This window comes from Delphinus delphis, chromosome 13, assembly GCF_949987515.2.
Source record: "Delphinus delphis chromosome 13, mDelDel1.2, whole genome shotgun sequence".
Classification (NCBI taxonomy): domain Eukaryota; kingdom Metazoa; phylum Chordata; class Mammalia; order Artiodactyla; family Delphinidae; genus Delphinus; species Delphinus delphis.
In genome coordinates, this window is record NC_082695.1 from 3,493,844 (window position 1) to 3,509,574 (window position 15,731).

General features: G+C 48.6%; 1 protein-coding gene across 1 annotated transcript in view; it reads right to left on the reverse strand.

Moving 5' to 3' along the window:
* The window catches only part of TMEM132C (transmembrane protein 132C), a 370,532-nt gene that overhangs the window by 108,703 nt on the left and 246,098 nt on the right, over positions 1-15,731 (reverse strand). Inside the window, exon 3 of the mRNA XM_060027867.1 lies at positions 13,760-13,906. Coding sequence (XP_059883850.1) covers positions 13,760-13,906 — 147 coding nt within the window. The remainder of the gene's footprint in view (positions 1-13,759; positions 13,907-15,731) is intronic.

Genomic DNA, 15,731 nt, shown 5'->3' on the forward strand with positions numbered 1-15,731 from the left:
TCCCATGAGGCTTTCACAGGTCATCAGGATGCAACATTTGAAGACCCCTTGGTTCCCAAGCTTCTGGTGGTACAGCCTGAGCCGTCCTCTTCCCTGTAGGTCTCCGAGTCCCGTGTGGCAGCCTGGCACGAGACATCGAGATGAAGTAGTGTCATTCTTCCTTACGACTAGCACATTTCAGGCTTGGGTGAGGCTGTGAAGTTCTTGCCGGCTGGAATGACCTCTTAGGGAAATGTCTGTAAGTCTGGCAGTGCTTAGTACCACGCCAGCATAAGCGAATTGCTTCATAAATCCCTTAGCGGGTGAGCAGGGTTTCTCCTCCTTTGTCACAGCTACGGGACAGGATGAGAACTATAGAGGGCAGAGGAGGTTCGCGGTGGGAGGGAGCCTGGAGCATGACGGGTTTGCTTTCCATTCTCACGCCTCTTCCAGAACCTTGGGGCTCCCATCATTGGCTCCTGGGACACTGTTCTCCCAGCTCATATGGACTCTCTTGGCTTATTCCTTCATCTGCACAAGGCGTCAGTACAGCATAACAAGCATCATTCATTTATTCAGTCGTTCAGCAAATATCCCTCATACTCTGAACACAAGGACCTTCTGATTCCAATTCTTCACCTGTAAACTGCGGACAGGATAACTCGACATATTGCTGCAAAGGTCATTCCTGTGTTTATTCACACAGCAAGGATTTTCGTCCCTGCTCTGTGCCGGGAACAGATCTAAGCACTAAGAATGGGCAAGTCCGGGGCTTCCCTGGTGGCGCAGTGGTTGAGAGTCTGCCTGCCGATGCAGGGGACGCGGGTTCGTGCCCTGGTCCAGAAAGATCCCACATGCCACGGAGCGGCTGGGCCCGTGAGCCATGGCCGCTGAGCCTGCGCGTCCGGAGCCTGTGCTCCGCAACGGGAGAGGCCACGACAGTGAGAGGCCCGCGTACCGCAAAAAAAAAAGAACGGGCAAGTCCCTTCCTTCCCTCATGGCGTCTACATACTTTTGGGAAGAGACAGAGAGTAAACAAACAAGGTAATTTCACACTGGTGAGTTCTAGAAAGAAAACGAAACTGGTGACCCGTGTGAGCGGTCACAGACCGCCTCTCTGAGAATACGACAGGTGAACTAAGACCTAAACATCTGAATGATCCAGTCATGCAGAGTCCGGTCAGAGCAAATAGCAGGTGCAAAGGTCCTGTGGCAGGAACAAGCTTGGATCGTGAGCTACAGGTGCCACAGCGGCCAGGGTGGAAGAAGATTGGTGACTGACGACAGAAGCATAAAGGGTACGACCAGGGAGGCGGGCAGGGGCCAGATCACCTCCAGGACCTCGGAGGTCAAGGTGAAGCGCTGGGATTTTATTCTGGGTGTGATGGGAAGCTCTGGAAGGCCAAAACAATAAGAGGTTCCGCGATCTGATTTATGTTTTAAACAGAACTCTGTGGCTATTTGGAGCAGAATGGATGGGGGCTGCGACTGGGGAGCAGAGAGCTCAGATTAGGTGAGAATTCAGAGACCTAACGTATAGCCTATATGCTGCACGAGTTCATAAATAGCGGCTGTCTGTATGGCAGATCCACTGCACACCCAGGGGAGATGCTCCAGGGACACTGCAGACCCCGGGGCCACAGATGCCATCCCAGAACTTCCCAGGAGTTACCAGGCTGGACTGGCAGCGACATCCTAAAAATCCACACCATGATTCCCACCTTGCGTGCTACTCTCAGGCTGCTTGCCAGCCCAGTCATGCACGAGGAAATAAAATCCGAGCATCAAGAGATCAAAGAGCTTGTTAGCGGCGTGTGGGCGTGGGTGGACGGTGGTGTAAATCAATACGGTTTCTATGTAACATGTCAATACCCATCACATTCGCAAATGCCTCTACCACTTTCCTCGGCTAGCTCACTTCTGCCATTTATTTCACAGAAATCTTCACAGAAGTTCAAGATGGTGTTTGGACAAGGTTATTCAAAGTCCAGGCCAAAGATGGTAGAACCTAAAGACCAGTTAATAGGGTGTTGGTTCAGATAAATGATGCCATATATCATAATAAGTGATGCTTAAAAAAAAAAGGTGAATAGAGAACTGTATGTACTGATACGGAAAAATGACAGGGTATATCGCTAGGCGAAAAAAGAAGCAACATGTGTTTAACACTGAAGTGGGGGAGGAAATATATGTATGTGTGTGTGTGTTTTCATAGGTATAAAATAAATATCTTTGGAAAGGGATGTGATAAAGCGTGGACTCTGATGACCTCTGGGGAAGGGGGCTGGGTAGGTGGAGGAAGATGGAGTCTTCTGGTATGTCGGCTTGTCTACACTTTGCGTTTAGAACTGTGTGAATGTATTCCCTACCCCCTGCCCCCCACCAAAATAAATGAAGAGTAAAAAAATAATAAAAGCAGAAGGGGAAAACGTGCCTTAGTAAAATGACAAACTACGACAAGCCTTCGACCGTTGGGGTTGGCTTACACATAGCCCAAGCAAGGAACAGTCAACCCACAGGTGCCCACGGGTTACTGCTGTTCCTCTGCCCTCCGTCTCTGCCACCCCTTCTAAGTTCAGGTTGCCCTGAGGGTGAGAGCAAAGCCCACAGCCAACCAGCTACGGAAACCCCATCAACCGTGAGCCAGGAGTTTCAGCAGAGGCACGAGGAGGAAGGTGGGCAGAATCGAGTTTCCAGATCTTGGGGATGACGTCCGTGTCGGCAGGACAGTGTGGGTCAGTGATTGACATTTGCCACCATCAGGAAAGAGGGCTGCGCCTCTTTCACACTTACGATGCAAGGAAGTCTGGGCCATTGTGTAAAAAAGTCAGGAAGAACTTAAAAGAAGCTTTGCTCCGCGGAAAATACAAGAACCAACACCCTACGTAGGCTCCTGACAGAACCAATTCCTTTAATTCTCACGAGTACTCCACGAAGGTACTTCTGTCATTCATCACCTCCCCTGCGGATAAGACGCGAGGAGACGGACTCATCTGCACAAAACCGCACGGCCTCCAAGTAGAAGAGCTGAGTCCTGGATCCCAGTTGCCTGGGCAACAGAGGCCGTGCTGTTCGTTATTCATGGTGCCACACTGCTTCATGGGATACTTGGGAGCGGAGACACCACGTGAGCAAAGTTTTTACTTTGGGTGCAGAAGGAAAAAAAAAATTAACATGACATTTTTTTTAAAGGGAAATAGTTCATTTTCACTGCTGTCTGCCACTTTCTGGTGAAGACCAGTCAGGTGTGAGAAGGACCCTCGATCTGAACAAGGGTCCCCAGATTTAAAGGATTCAGACAATGTGGATAAAACCAGGGTCTCATGGCAGCTCGGTGGTGGCTGGAGGATTCTGAACGTAACACATGGAGCCTTGAGGTATTACAGCACTGTCCCCACAGCCCTGTCTAGTACCTAGTTTGCTCTCTGAGGACCAGTCGTGTAGGGACAGCTTCAGGAGGACAACTTCGCCCATGCCTCTGAGTCAGATGGGGCGCCGGAAGCAGGACAGTGGATTCCGAAATGCACTTGCTCTTGCCGGTGGCCACGGCGCTGGCCCCACATACTCCCCTTACAGTTAATTACTGGTCTGGAAAGAGCTTGGGGGACTCATGAACGTGATACAATCAACTGTTTCAGGACAGATGCTGAGAGATGTATTTACTTTATACATTTTCAGTTTGGGCTGGGGACCACACATCGGGCTGCGATGGGAGGAAGAAAACAGAAAACTCGTCATTCTGGCCATGAAAGGCTATAAATGAGTCTGGGAAAGGGCCTTCAGGGTAAGAGGACAAGCCTTTCAGCATCTCTTCATTTAGCAATCTCTTCCTTGTGGTGGGAGAAGCGAGGGCAGTGCTTAGAATCAGACAGAACAGGGTTCACATGGCCCTGAATAGCTGGGCGAGGTTGGCAAGTAATTCAACCCCTCCGGGTACTCAGTGACCCAGTTTACCTCTTGTGGTGTCATACATCGCCCTCCAAACTCAGCGGCATAAAACGATCGTTTTAATGTGAATCAAGAATTCTGGAAGGGCTCGGCTGGGTGGCTGGCTAGACGCCATCCTCTGCCTTGCTCAGGGCATACACAGGGAGAGCTGGGCCTTCTCACAGCATAGCGGCCTCAGGGCATCAGGATGCTGACACGCTGCCTGCAGGCTCTTTGGTGACCTGGCTCTCAAAGTCACGTAGCATCACCTCTGCTTGCACACTGGTCGTCAGCCCGTCACTGAAGTCTACCCAGCTTCCAGGGGAGGAGACAAAGACTCCTTCTCTTAACGGGAGAGTAGTGGGATCCAGAGAGCAGGCCAGATGGGGACATTGACAACACATCCATCGAGAACATTCTTGGAAAACACAACCTCTTGTACACAGGGCCATCATCGGAAGACTGATTATGTGAATATCACAGTAGGGTTTGGGGGAAATGGTGGTGTGTCCAGTGCATCCACCATCGTGCAGGCTCTCCCGGTTGCCTCGTCCTAGGCGCTGGTTTTGACCCCAGCAGCCATCCCTTCTCTGTGGAAGTATGCCGCTTTGCCTTGGACAGCAGGTGGCCTTCACTGTCGGCAGCCTCGATGGGACACTAAACCACGGATGCTCTACTTCTGTTTTTAATTATTTTTTTTTAATTGAAGTATGGTTGGTTTACAATGTTTCAGGTGTACAACAAAGTGATTCAGTTATACATATACATATATATATATATACGCACATATACATATGTATTCTTTTCGATTCGTTTCCCTTATAGGCTATTGCAAGCTACTGAGTGTACTTCCCTGTGCTATAGAGTAGGGCCTTGTTGTTCATCTATTTTATATAGAGTAGTGTGTATCTGTTAATCCCAAATTCCCAATTTATCCCTCTCCCTCTTTCCTCTTCGGTAACCCTAAGTTTGTTTTATATGTCTGTGAGTCTATTTCCGTTTTGTGAATTCACTGGATCACTGTTTTAGATTCCCCATAAAAGTGGTATCATACAATATTTCTCTTCTTCTGTCTGACTTAACTTCACTTAATTATGGTTGATGCTCTGCTTCGAAACAGCACCAAGCAATGGAGAAACCCAATGGCCATTTCAGACGTCAGATCAAGTTTTGATGACAGAACCAGCTCTTGGGTCTCCAAGAAAAATCTCTTCTTCTCTCAGGCTGCTTCAAAGCCTATGGTCTACCTGTTCCCCCCCGCTCCCAGGGGCTTCCAGCAAATGCCCTTGGGAGAGTTTAGTTTCTATGAATCACAGGAAACACCAATAACCTCGACCATCAGGGCTTTAACCTTCGTCATAGCTGAAAGTGGGAGGAAAACAAACACTTTATGGAGCACACACACAGCGTGGATATCAATCAATTCTCTGCTGCAGATGTTGACACGAGTCTGCTGTGAGTTGAGGATGGGCCGAGTGGGGACGCTTTACACTTCTCCCTTTAGGGACCTGGAGTGCACGCTTCACCCCACTGATGGGGGGGTTTTCATTCGTGGGCGTTTGCCTAGCAGATTTTCTGTGCCATCTTTAAACAGCTCTTACAGAAAGAACTCAGTCTGGGCAATTGCCTTCAGGGAACAGCAGATTATCTTTGTGGATCATTCCCAGAAGCTCTGCTGAAACGGTTCACATTCAGCAGCTCTGAGCACGCTCGTGTCCCAGAATTCTCCGAAAACAAACAGCTGAGCAGAGCTGTGAATCTAAGGTCTGCGATCGAGGCTGCTAAAGTGAATCCTACTGGGCATCTTATTCTCCACGTTCAATGGTCTTCGCTTTTGGAAAAGCCCTTCTCCTTTTATGAGCTGCCTGACTGACCTGGTCTCCTTCGCTGCAGAGCACGCCTTAAGCGTACTGACTGAGGGGCTTGGGAGCTGTGGGCGGTGGCTGCCGTCCTGAGTAGAGGGAAGAGTGGGATGAGTACCATTTGGTTTTTCTCCGGAAGTGCAAGGACCCAGAGGATGTCTTCCGTCTAGACCGGCTGGCTGGAGGATGCTGGCTGACCGACCACTACACTAGAAGCTGGGAAGGAGGAAACACCACGCCCCAGGCAGGTTTCCTGGTAGGGCTGAAGCTTGATGAAAACCGAGGATGATCAAGGATAAGGTACAGGAGGAACAAGGAGAGTTCACAACACGTGCTGGAAGCACAGCAGTGTCATGACATGTTTAGAAGGCGTCATAGGTATGTGGTGACAGTGAAGGTGAGCTGAATCTCTGAAAGGCCTCGCCTCAGTTATAAATCCCTCTAAAAGAGACACACAGTCCAGGCCCAGGAAGGCTATTTTGCTGCCAATCTGATGCCTTGAAGATACAGGCAATTAACCCCCTAAAGAAAACAGGCACAGTTTTACCCAAAGTGGAATGTGCAACCGGTTCAAACCGGCCACTTTTGCACAATTCATTCACTGATGGACTGTTTTCCTGAACAATATTCCTTTTGGTTCATCTACACTGTGATTTTAAAAATCTGAGCTAATGTTTAAAAATCGGGAGATTTTTCTAGGACAGTCTGGATTTTCAGCTGTTCTAAAAAAATCCAGAGATCGGGCAACACGGGGCCTGCGTCCTCACCTGGGAAGGTCCCAGCGTCCCCCCTAAGCGGGTGCAGTCTGTCCTGCTCTCCACCTACCTCACCCGGCATGCAGGGCTAGCTGTCTGGCTCCTTTGTGTCTGCAGCCCCTGGTGAAATGGTCCGATTCCTGTGAGGGTCCCTGCTTGAGCCCTGCTGTGTGGGCAGCCTCTCAGCTTGCAGCTGACCACACACACCTGTAACGTAGATCTGCAAATCTCACCTGCAGCATCAAGACCCCTGCAGTCCCCCAGGAAGGGGGGTTGGGGAGGGACCATACAGCCATGGAAATGTGCACTGCTGATTTATGTACACGAAAATGTTAGGAACGGACCGCCGAGATGCCCTGCAACAGGGGGCTCTCAAAATAAATTAAGGTTTTTTTACTTAATAAGTTGTTAGGCAGCTAATGAACAAACTAAGCTTGGGGCAGGCAAAGGGCTTTGGCAACGTTAAGTTACGAAAGGGGATCTATCACAGGCTGACCCCTATATAAAAGTATTTATATGTATAATAATGGTAATAGCTACGTAAGGTATGGAATGTGGGTTTAAAATGTGTTTTTTAATACATTTTTTATGATTATAAAGGTGACATAGGGGCATTGAAGAAAATAAGGTTAATAAAAAGATAAGGAAGAAAAAATAAGGAGGAAAAAAAAAGAAAGTCTCCATTTGGGGCTAGTGTATTTTTAACACCTCCTGGGTATTTGCTAATCCCTTTCTAACCCCAAGGTCAAGTGCAGAGCCTTCTGCTGGTAACACCAGCCAGCTAGCCATCAATAGTATTTGTTCATTTAAATTGTATTTGTTGACACTCGCCTTTAATTCATGCAGTGAATATAAGCTTTTCCTATGTATTTATAGACATGAAGTTTATTTTAGAAGAAAACATTGTTAAAAAAAAAAAGCATTTGCACAAATATTCAAGTGGATGCTTTCGGAATGTCTTCATTTCTTTTCTTTATCTGCCCAACAGTGTGACTCTCAGTTCAGGAAACCATGGAGAAGAGTTACTGAAATAACATACACAAAGCATTTTGTAAACTGCCAGGAGCTACGAAATACAGAGTATTATTTTGTATGTTGTCAAGCACTGTGAAACATACAGAATATTACTGTTATTTAAGTTTCTGTATTTGAGATACTATGTTTGCTTCCCCAGAGAGATCCAGTCCCCCCGAATGCTAATGTTTTAAAAATAAAACCTAATATGGAACTTTTAAAATGCACCGGTGAACCCATTTAAATACAGGCGTTCAGGAGATAACAGCACAGGTGTGCGTGGCCAGGTCGGGAGGCCTGCAGGTGGCACGCAGTGACCCTCAGTGGGGAGCGAGTCCTGCTCAGAACCCTGGAGGCTGCATCGCCAGCGTGGAGTTCCCTGTTAACTTCCAAGAATGCCCATCAACAGGCACATGAAAAGATGCTCAACATCACTAATCATCAGAGAAATGCAGATCAAAACCACAATGAGGTCCCACCTCACACCTGTTAGAATGGCCATCACCAAAAAGTCTACAAATAACAAACACTGGAGAGGGTGTGGAGAAAAGAGAACCCTCTACGCTGTTGGTGAGAATGTAAGTTGGTGCAGCCACTATGGAGAACAGTATGGAGGTTCCTCAGAAAACTAAAAATAGAGCTACCATATGATCCAGCAACCCCACTCCTGGGCATATGCCCTGACGAAACTGTAATTCAAAAAGATACATGCACCCCTGTGTTCATAGCAGCACTATTCACAAGAGCCGAGACATGGAAGCAACCTAAATGCCCATCGACAGATGAATGGATAAAGGAGATGTGGTACATATATACAATGGAATACTACTCAGCCATTAAAAAGAATGAAATAATGCCATCTGCAGCAACACGGATGAACCGAGAGGTTATCATACTAAGTGAAGTAAGTCAGACAAAGACAAATACCATATGATACTACTTATATGTGGACCCTAAAATACGACACAATGAACTTATCTGTGAAACAGAAACAGATTCACAGACATAGAGAACAGACTTGTGGTTGCCAAGGGGGAGGGGGGGTGGGGGACGGGTGGATTGGGAGGTTGAGGCTAGCAGATGTAAGCTATTCTACAGAGAATGGATAAACAACAAGGTCCTACTATACGACACTGGGAACTATATTTAATAACCTGTGAAAAACGATAATGGAAAAGAATATGAAAAAGAATGTATATATATATGACTGAATCCCTTTGCTGTACAGAAGAAATTAACACAACATTGTAAATCAACTATACTTCAAAAAAAATAAGTAACTAAAATAAAAATTAAAAAAAAGAATGCCCATAGTTTAAAGAAAACCCTAATTTTTGGCGTTTCTCCTAAAGGAATGAACTTGGGAGAGTAAGACCCAGGGAAAGCTTAGGGCGAAAGCGTGGATTAGATAAAGGTGCAAGCCTGGGGTCGAGGGGAGCCCTGGGTAGGCTGTGCCCTCCCTCAATGTTGGGCTCACTTCCCAGGCTTTATGAAATTCTTGATCCCCAGATACTCAGACTAGCCCAGATCCCAGGTTTGAAAGAGATTCAGAAGGTGGAAGGGAGAGAAAAGAGCAAGGAGAAGATGCTTCCCAAGGAACGTATGCTCAGAGGACCACAACATGTGTTCCTGTGCTCAAACACGCCATCCACACCTTTTACCTTCTTTGCCTGCTGCCACAGAGGCATCTGCTTGGTGCTTGATTCACTTAAAGTCATGGGGTTCGGACAGGATATTAATTGCTCCCTTGGCCTCACAACCCAGAAGGGTGAAGCACAATCTAGTAGGGTGTGAGTCGATTCTGTGTGGTTGCCGAGATGCTCAGACTGCTAAAACGTTACTCTAGCGGGGGGGGGGGTGGAAGCTAAATGCAGCACAGCTGGGTGTGTGTATGGCCCAGGTGCAATGTCTCTTCCTGGATCTGAGGGTGTACAGACATGGCTCCAGGACCAGAGTGCACAAGATCTTTCAGAGGTGCTGGGCTACAGGGGGAAATGCTCCATGAAACAGCTGTCCTGAAGGATGGTCTTCTCCCTCCCAACTGTACACAGAAGAGGCTGTTTCGCCAGGGAAGGAAGCAGAGGCCCTTATGTTTCTGAGAATCTCAAGTTGGGTTGAGCCAACAAGCTCGTGAGCTTGCGAGTGGTTCCTTCCCGAGTTGAGCCTTCAGGTGAGAAACCACTGAGCCTGGCTGACACCCTGACTGCAGCCTAGTGAGATACCCTCAAGAAGAGGACCCAGATAAGATGTGCCTGGATCTCTAACCCGCTGAAACTATGAGACAATAAACGTGTTGGATTTTTTTTTTTGCGGTACGCGGGCCTCTCACTGTTGTGGCCTCTCCCGTTGCGGAGCACAGGCTCCGGACGCGCAGGCTCAGTGGCCACGGCTCACGGGCCCAGCTGCTCCACGGCATGTGGGATCCTCCTGGACCGGGGCACGAACCTATGTCCCCTGCATCGGCAGGCAGACTCCCAACTACTGCGCCACCAGGGAAGCCCAAACATGTTGTTTTAAATATCTAAGTTTTGGGGACTTCCCTGATGGTCCAGTGGGTATGACTCCACGCTCCTGGGTGGGTTCGATCCCTGGTCGGGGAGCTAGATCCCGCATGCCGTAACTGAGAGGTCACATGCTGCCACAAAGATCCCACAGGCTGCAACTAAGACCCGGCGCAGCGAAAATAAATAAATAAATATTTTAAAAAATGATGCTCTTTAAATAAATAAATAAACGTCTCAGTTTGGGGGTGTTTTCTTACAAAACACTAGACAACAAATACTCTTGGCCTGCGCTCTCCAGGCAGAGGGAAGTAAGCCCTCACATCCCTGTGAAGTTTGCACCTTCCATGTCATCGAAAGCCCTCCTTTGAGCTGCGGTCAGTCTGTTCCTACGTGCTCCACAGGCTTTAGTTTCCTTGAAGACAGGGTCTGGACCTGCCTCAGTGGGTATCGACCTGGCACGGAGCATAGCACCTCAGACTTACGTGAACCAAGCAATGTTTTCTGAAAGTCCAGCTGAGGAAGTGAGTGAGCGGGGACATCCCTCCGTCGTGTGCTGGCAAACAGGCCTTCCGACCATGGCCAGAAGTCCTGGTTTGTGATGTCTGCCAATTGCCATGGTGTAAATACTGCCGGTCACCGCATGAGAGACTGGGGAGGAGATTCGAGCAATCCAATCGGCTCTCACAAGCTGGCACTGGATGGCTTCAGCACAGCCCCGACCCCAGTCCTGACGTGGCGGCTCTTCCGCAAAGGCAACCATTACCTTCTAAGACATCATGTAAAGAAACCTGGGAGGACGCAGGGAATTCCAGGCCCTCACAACCACCCGGCCTGTGGCCAGTCTAACTCAAAGCAGTAAAAAAACCTCTAGAATTCAGAAGGAAGGAAACGCTGATTTTAAACCACAGTTCCCGCTACCGTGACATCCAGCGCGGCTGACAGCGGAAAATCACACATGATGTTTACGATCTCCGCAAACACACCTGGTCCCAACGTCAAATTCCCAGAAGATCAGAACACACAGGGTTGCCACCAGGACTCTTCAGAACCTGCTCCCACACAGCAAAGCTTATCTCCCTCGCTTTGAGACTCCTTCTGACTGTGACATAAAGAACTATTTACACACACAAATCCATTGCCTGTTAATGAACACATTCCCTTTAACTTGCATGATCAACGCTAATCTTGTGGGTTAATTAGATTTTATGTGCATTTGATTCAGGAGATTTAATTTGACCTCTGATCTCGTGCTTAGAGCAAAGGACCCATGCATGCATTTCTTTCTAGCCACGTTTTCACATGGTGAAACGCCCAACACTCACCCCTCAGATGTACTAACAATCCTTCTTGGCGTCATGATACGGAAGGTTGGTGTTTGATCCAGGAAGCTGTTCAGGACACCAGATGTGTTTGCTGGCTACACACGGAAGGCAGGACTGAGGAAAGGGTCTTACAGATAAATGAACTGGGTGTTTCTATAAATTTATTTATTTAGTTAGTTTTGGCTGTGTTGGGTCTTCATTGCTGTGGGCAGGCTTCTCATTGCAGTGGCTTCTCTTGTGGCGGAGCACGGGCTCTAGGCGTGTAGGCTTCAGTAGCTGTGGCACGAGGGCTCAGTAGTTGTGGCTCGCGGGCTCTAGAGCGCAGGCTCAGTAGTTGTGGCACACGGGCTTAGTTGCTCCGCGGCATGTGGGACCTTCCCGACCAGGGCTCGAACCCATGTCCCCTGCATTGGCAGGCGGGTTCTTAACCACTGCGCCACAAGGGAAGTCCTGAAAGAACTGGGTGTTTCTAAATGCAGTGGAGCATTTGTAGAGTTTTTCTGGGCAGGTTTGAAGAGTTCACTTAAGAAAATACATCCAGTAATGGAAGTGGATGTTTCTTCCTTGAGCACTCATCCCTTCAGGAAAATACACTGACAGACTGTATCAAGAGCCCTAAAAAACGATCTAACTTTTTGATTCTAAGAAGCCACCTCAAGCAAAAAGAGAAGTGGACAAAATTCATGTGAAAGCTCGTTCGCTGCTGCATTATCTATGAAAATAAAACTTGGAAACAAATTAAATAGCTCGAACTAGGGATATGGTGATTTATGGAATGTTAAGTCTATGTGATGGAATCTTAACATACTTCTGAGGAATAGTTAATGTCAAAGGAAGATGTTATCAATATAAGTGAAATTATCTTAAGAATCTGGACATATATTATGATAGCAAATTTGTAAAATAAGTGAACCTACTATACGTTTACTATAGGCAGATGTTATCTATGCATTAAACAGGGGAAGAAAATGAATCAACGTTAGCAGTGGGTTATCCTTCGGTAGAAGAGATATTGATAAATTGTTTAAGTTTTGTCCTCATATAGTTGTTTTCACAAATATTCTAAAACGAGTATGTGTTGCTTTTATACACAGAAAGCAATTATGTTAAGTAATCTTCCAGAATGTCTGTCTAGACCGTCACATACCACCCCTATGCATCACCGCCACAGACTGTCACCTCCTGTCTTTAAAGTCCTCCTGACTGAAGACTGAGTCTAATCCTTTATGAATCTGACACCAATTCTGACGTGTGTCCTTTTTCTACTACCACCAAGTAGTAGAAAAAGTGTCCTACACTTCACCTCAGTTCTGACACTACCTACCTGGAGATCGTGTCCGATCCCACAGGTCAAGGGCTCAGTCCCACGAGACTGTCCCCACCTTCAGATGCCAGTCGCAAGTCCAGGTTGTCCCGTGTGCTTCTGACCCTCGGGCTAACGATTAGAGGCTACCATGACCCCCTCCTTGGGTTCCATTAATTTGCTGGAGCGGCTCACAGAACTCAGAGAAACATTTGACTCACCACCAGGTTACTGGTTATTATGAAAGGGTATAACTCAGGAAGAGCCGGTGACAGAGATGCACGGGGTAAGGCACGGTGAAAGCGGGCGGAGCTGCCATGCCCTCTCCAGGCGCCACTCTCCCCAAATCTCCACACCATCACCAACGCGGAAGCTCTCCAAAGCCAGTATTTTCGAGTTCTTACGGAGGCTTCATTAAATGGGCACCGTTGATTAACTCATTGGCCATTGGCTATTGAACTCAATCTCCAGTCTCCCTCTCGAACACGGAGGCCAGGGGTGGGACTGAAAGGTCCAACCCTCCTCCAATCACATGGTTGGTACCCTGCAACCCGCATCTTAAGGTGACCTAGGAGGCTTTCCAAAAGTAACCTTACTAACGTAAACAGAAGACAGCTTTACGCTCTCATTCTGCGAAATTGCAACGGTTTTCAAAGCTCTATGCCAGGAACAGGGATGAAGACCAAATATGTATAAATCACAATATCACACCCTTTGCGCAAAGGACAGACACTCTGTAAGAAAGTAGCCTCTGATAAGCAAGGGCAACGGCAGGGCAACGGGAGATGACACAGCCTCGAGGACAAGAGTGCAGGTGAGGAGAATGAATAAGCCTCCGCAAAGCACAATAGACCGTGCAAACTAATTCCTGCTCCCAAACCCAAACAACAGACCCGCAGAATCAGCGCCCTGCCCTTCCTGCCAGAGATGCCAGAAGCTACAACAGGTGATGTAAGCGTCCCCAGATTCCAAGCCAAGGTGTAACAGCTCCGCTAAGCAGTGGTTACTGTGAGTCTAAGGCAGGGATCTTAGGCGGAGACCGGGTCATGGGACCCCAGGTCACCGACGCGGAGGGAGGGGTCCCCGCGCTTACCTGTTGCGCGCGCCGGGCGCCAGGCGTTGGCACACCAGGGCGGCGGTGGCGTGCTTGCCGCCGTTGCCCAGCTCTGGCTTGATGTCCCACTGGCGAGGCTCGCTGGTCCGCGTGCTCAAGATGTTCACCCCCTTCTTCACCTTGGCTCTGCGGGGACGAAGAGAGCAAGAAAGAGCTAAGAGATTACTGCCTCGGCCTTTCCAAATGCGCCCCGCCTCCGCTAAGCTGCGCGCGTTGCTTTCTTTTTCATTTTTCTGCTTTTTACATATCCGGTGGCGCAGTCAGACGAGGGGCCTCAGAGGCGGAGGATGCCGGGGAATTGGCGACTGGAGTGAGAGAGGGATCTACCCACAGACCCAGGAATCACGGGACTTGCTGTTCAGGACTGAGGGTGAGGGAAAGCGGCCTCAGGCAGTCCCCAAACCAAGAAGTAGCTCAGCGGAGGGGTCAGGAGAAAAGCCAGCCTGCCCAGGCCAGTCATTCTCAGTCAGGGGCGACTGTGTCCTGCGGGGACACGTGGTGACGTCTGGAGACATTTTAGGTTGTCTCAACCGCGGGGAGAGTGCTGGCACCCGATGCACAGAACAGCCCTCCCTTCCCAGCACAGACTTCCCCAGGCCAAAGGGCCCCAAATGCCCAGGTTCAGAAACCCTGGTGGAGGTGCACACACTGCTTTCTCCACTTTGTAGCTGTGTGACTTTGGGCAAATAATAACCTCTCTGGGCCTCACTTTCCTCCCCTGTAGATGGACATGGTAATGGTAACCCCCGGTATAAAGCTGTTGTGATGATGAAGTGTATTAACTCATATAAAGAGATCGGAACGCTGTCGAGTATACAACATGCACTTAATAAATGTTAGTTACGGTTTTATCAGTGCAGGCAGGTCCCCAACCCGCTTCACATGACTTGCTGGGTCTCCTCTGGGAACAAGCTCAGCCAGGGACTTTTTATTTATTTATTTTTTTGCGGTACACGGGCCTCTCACTGTTGTGGCCTCTCCCATTGCGGAGCACAGGCTCCGGACACGCAGGCTCAGCGGCCATGGCTCACCGGGCCCAGCCGCTCCGCGGCATGTGGGATCTTCCCGGACCGGGGCACGAACCCCCGTCCCTTGCATCGGCAGGCGGGCTCCCAACCACTGCGCCACCAAGGAAGCCCCAGCCAGGGACTTTTTAAAAAGGCAAAGCAGTCCTCTTAGAACTGTTGTTTTAGCTATGTCTCTTAGCCTGTCTGAACCTCAGTTTTCTCATCAATAAACTGGTGAGAAAAAGATCGGATCGAACACATATACCTGCTTATCCTCTTTTCCCAAATCCCACTTAAAGGAGAGTCGAGGGGACTATTTAAGACCCGTGATGATGGGGAGAAAGGTGCAGCAAACGTAAACGATCTGGGGACCAGTAAGCTGATGTACAAGGGGGTAAAAGGGTCAGTGAACTTTCAAACTAAGTCGTGAGCCGTCCGCGAGAAAAGCTAAGAACGAGCAGAATTTATACCACGGAATCCCCCCATCTCAGGAACTGGTGGGACCACTAAAAGTTGGAGTCCAGGAGGGCTAAAATAAGGAGGATTAGCTAAAAGTATGTTTATGAAGCGGCCAGGTGCAAACACGCTTCCCTTTCCCTGTAACAGGGTGACTGCCAGACGCCATGTCGGGCCTGGGGGGCCATGAAGATTTGATACCATGACAAACACAGAGTCACTGCGTGACATCACGCACACTGAACGTTGAGATTCCTAGGCCTTTGTCCCCAAAGCTGGACCTTCACCTTCTAAGGAAAATACCAGATTCTAGACCATTCGGTCCTGACCCTGGTTACTGGTCCGACCAGCCAGCCAGGTTACTTTTCAGTGAAGTTTGTAGTCACCAAGGCCCATCTACGGGCTCAAAGCTTCTAATGGTTTTTAGTCCTTCATTTTTTTTTTTTAATATGAGCAAACAAGAATCAAGAATCTTAGGACACTGATAA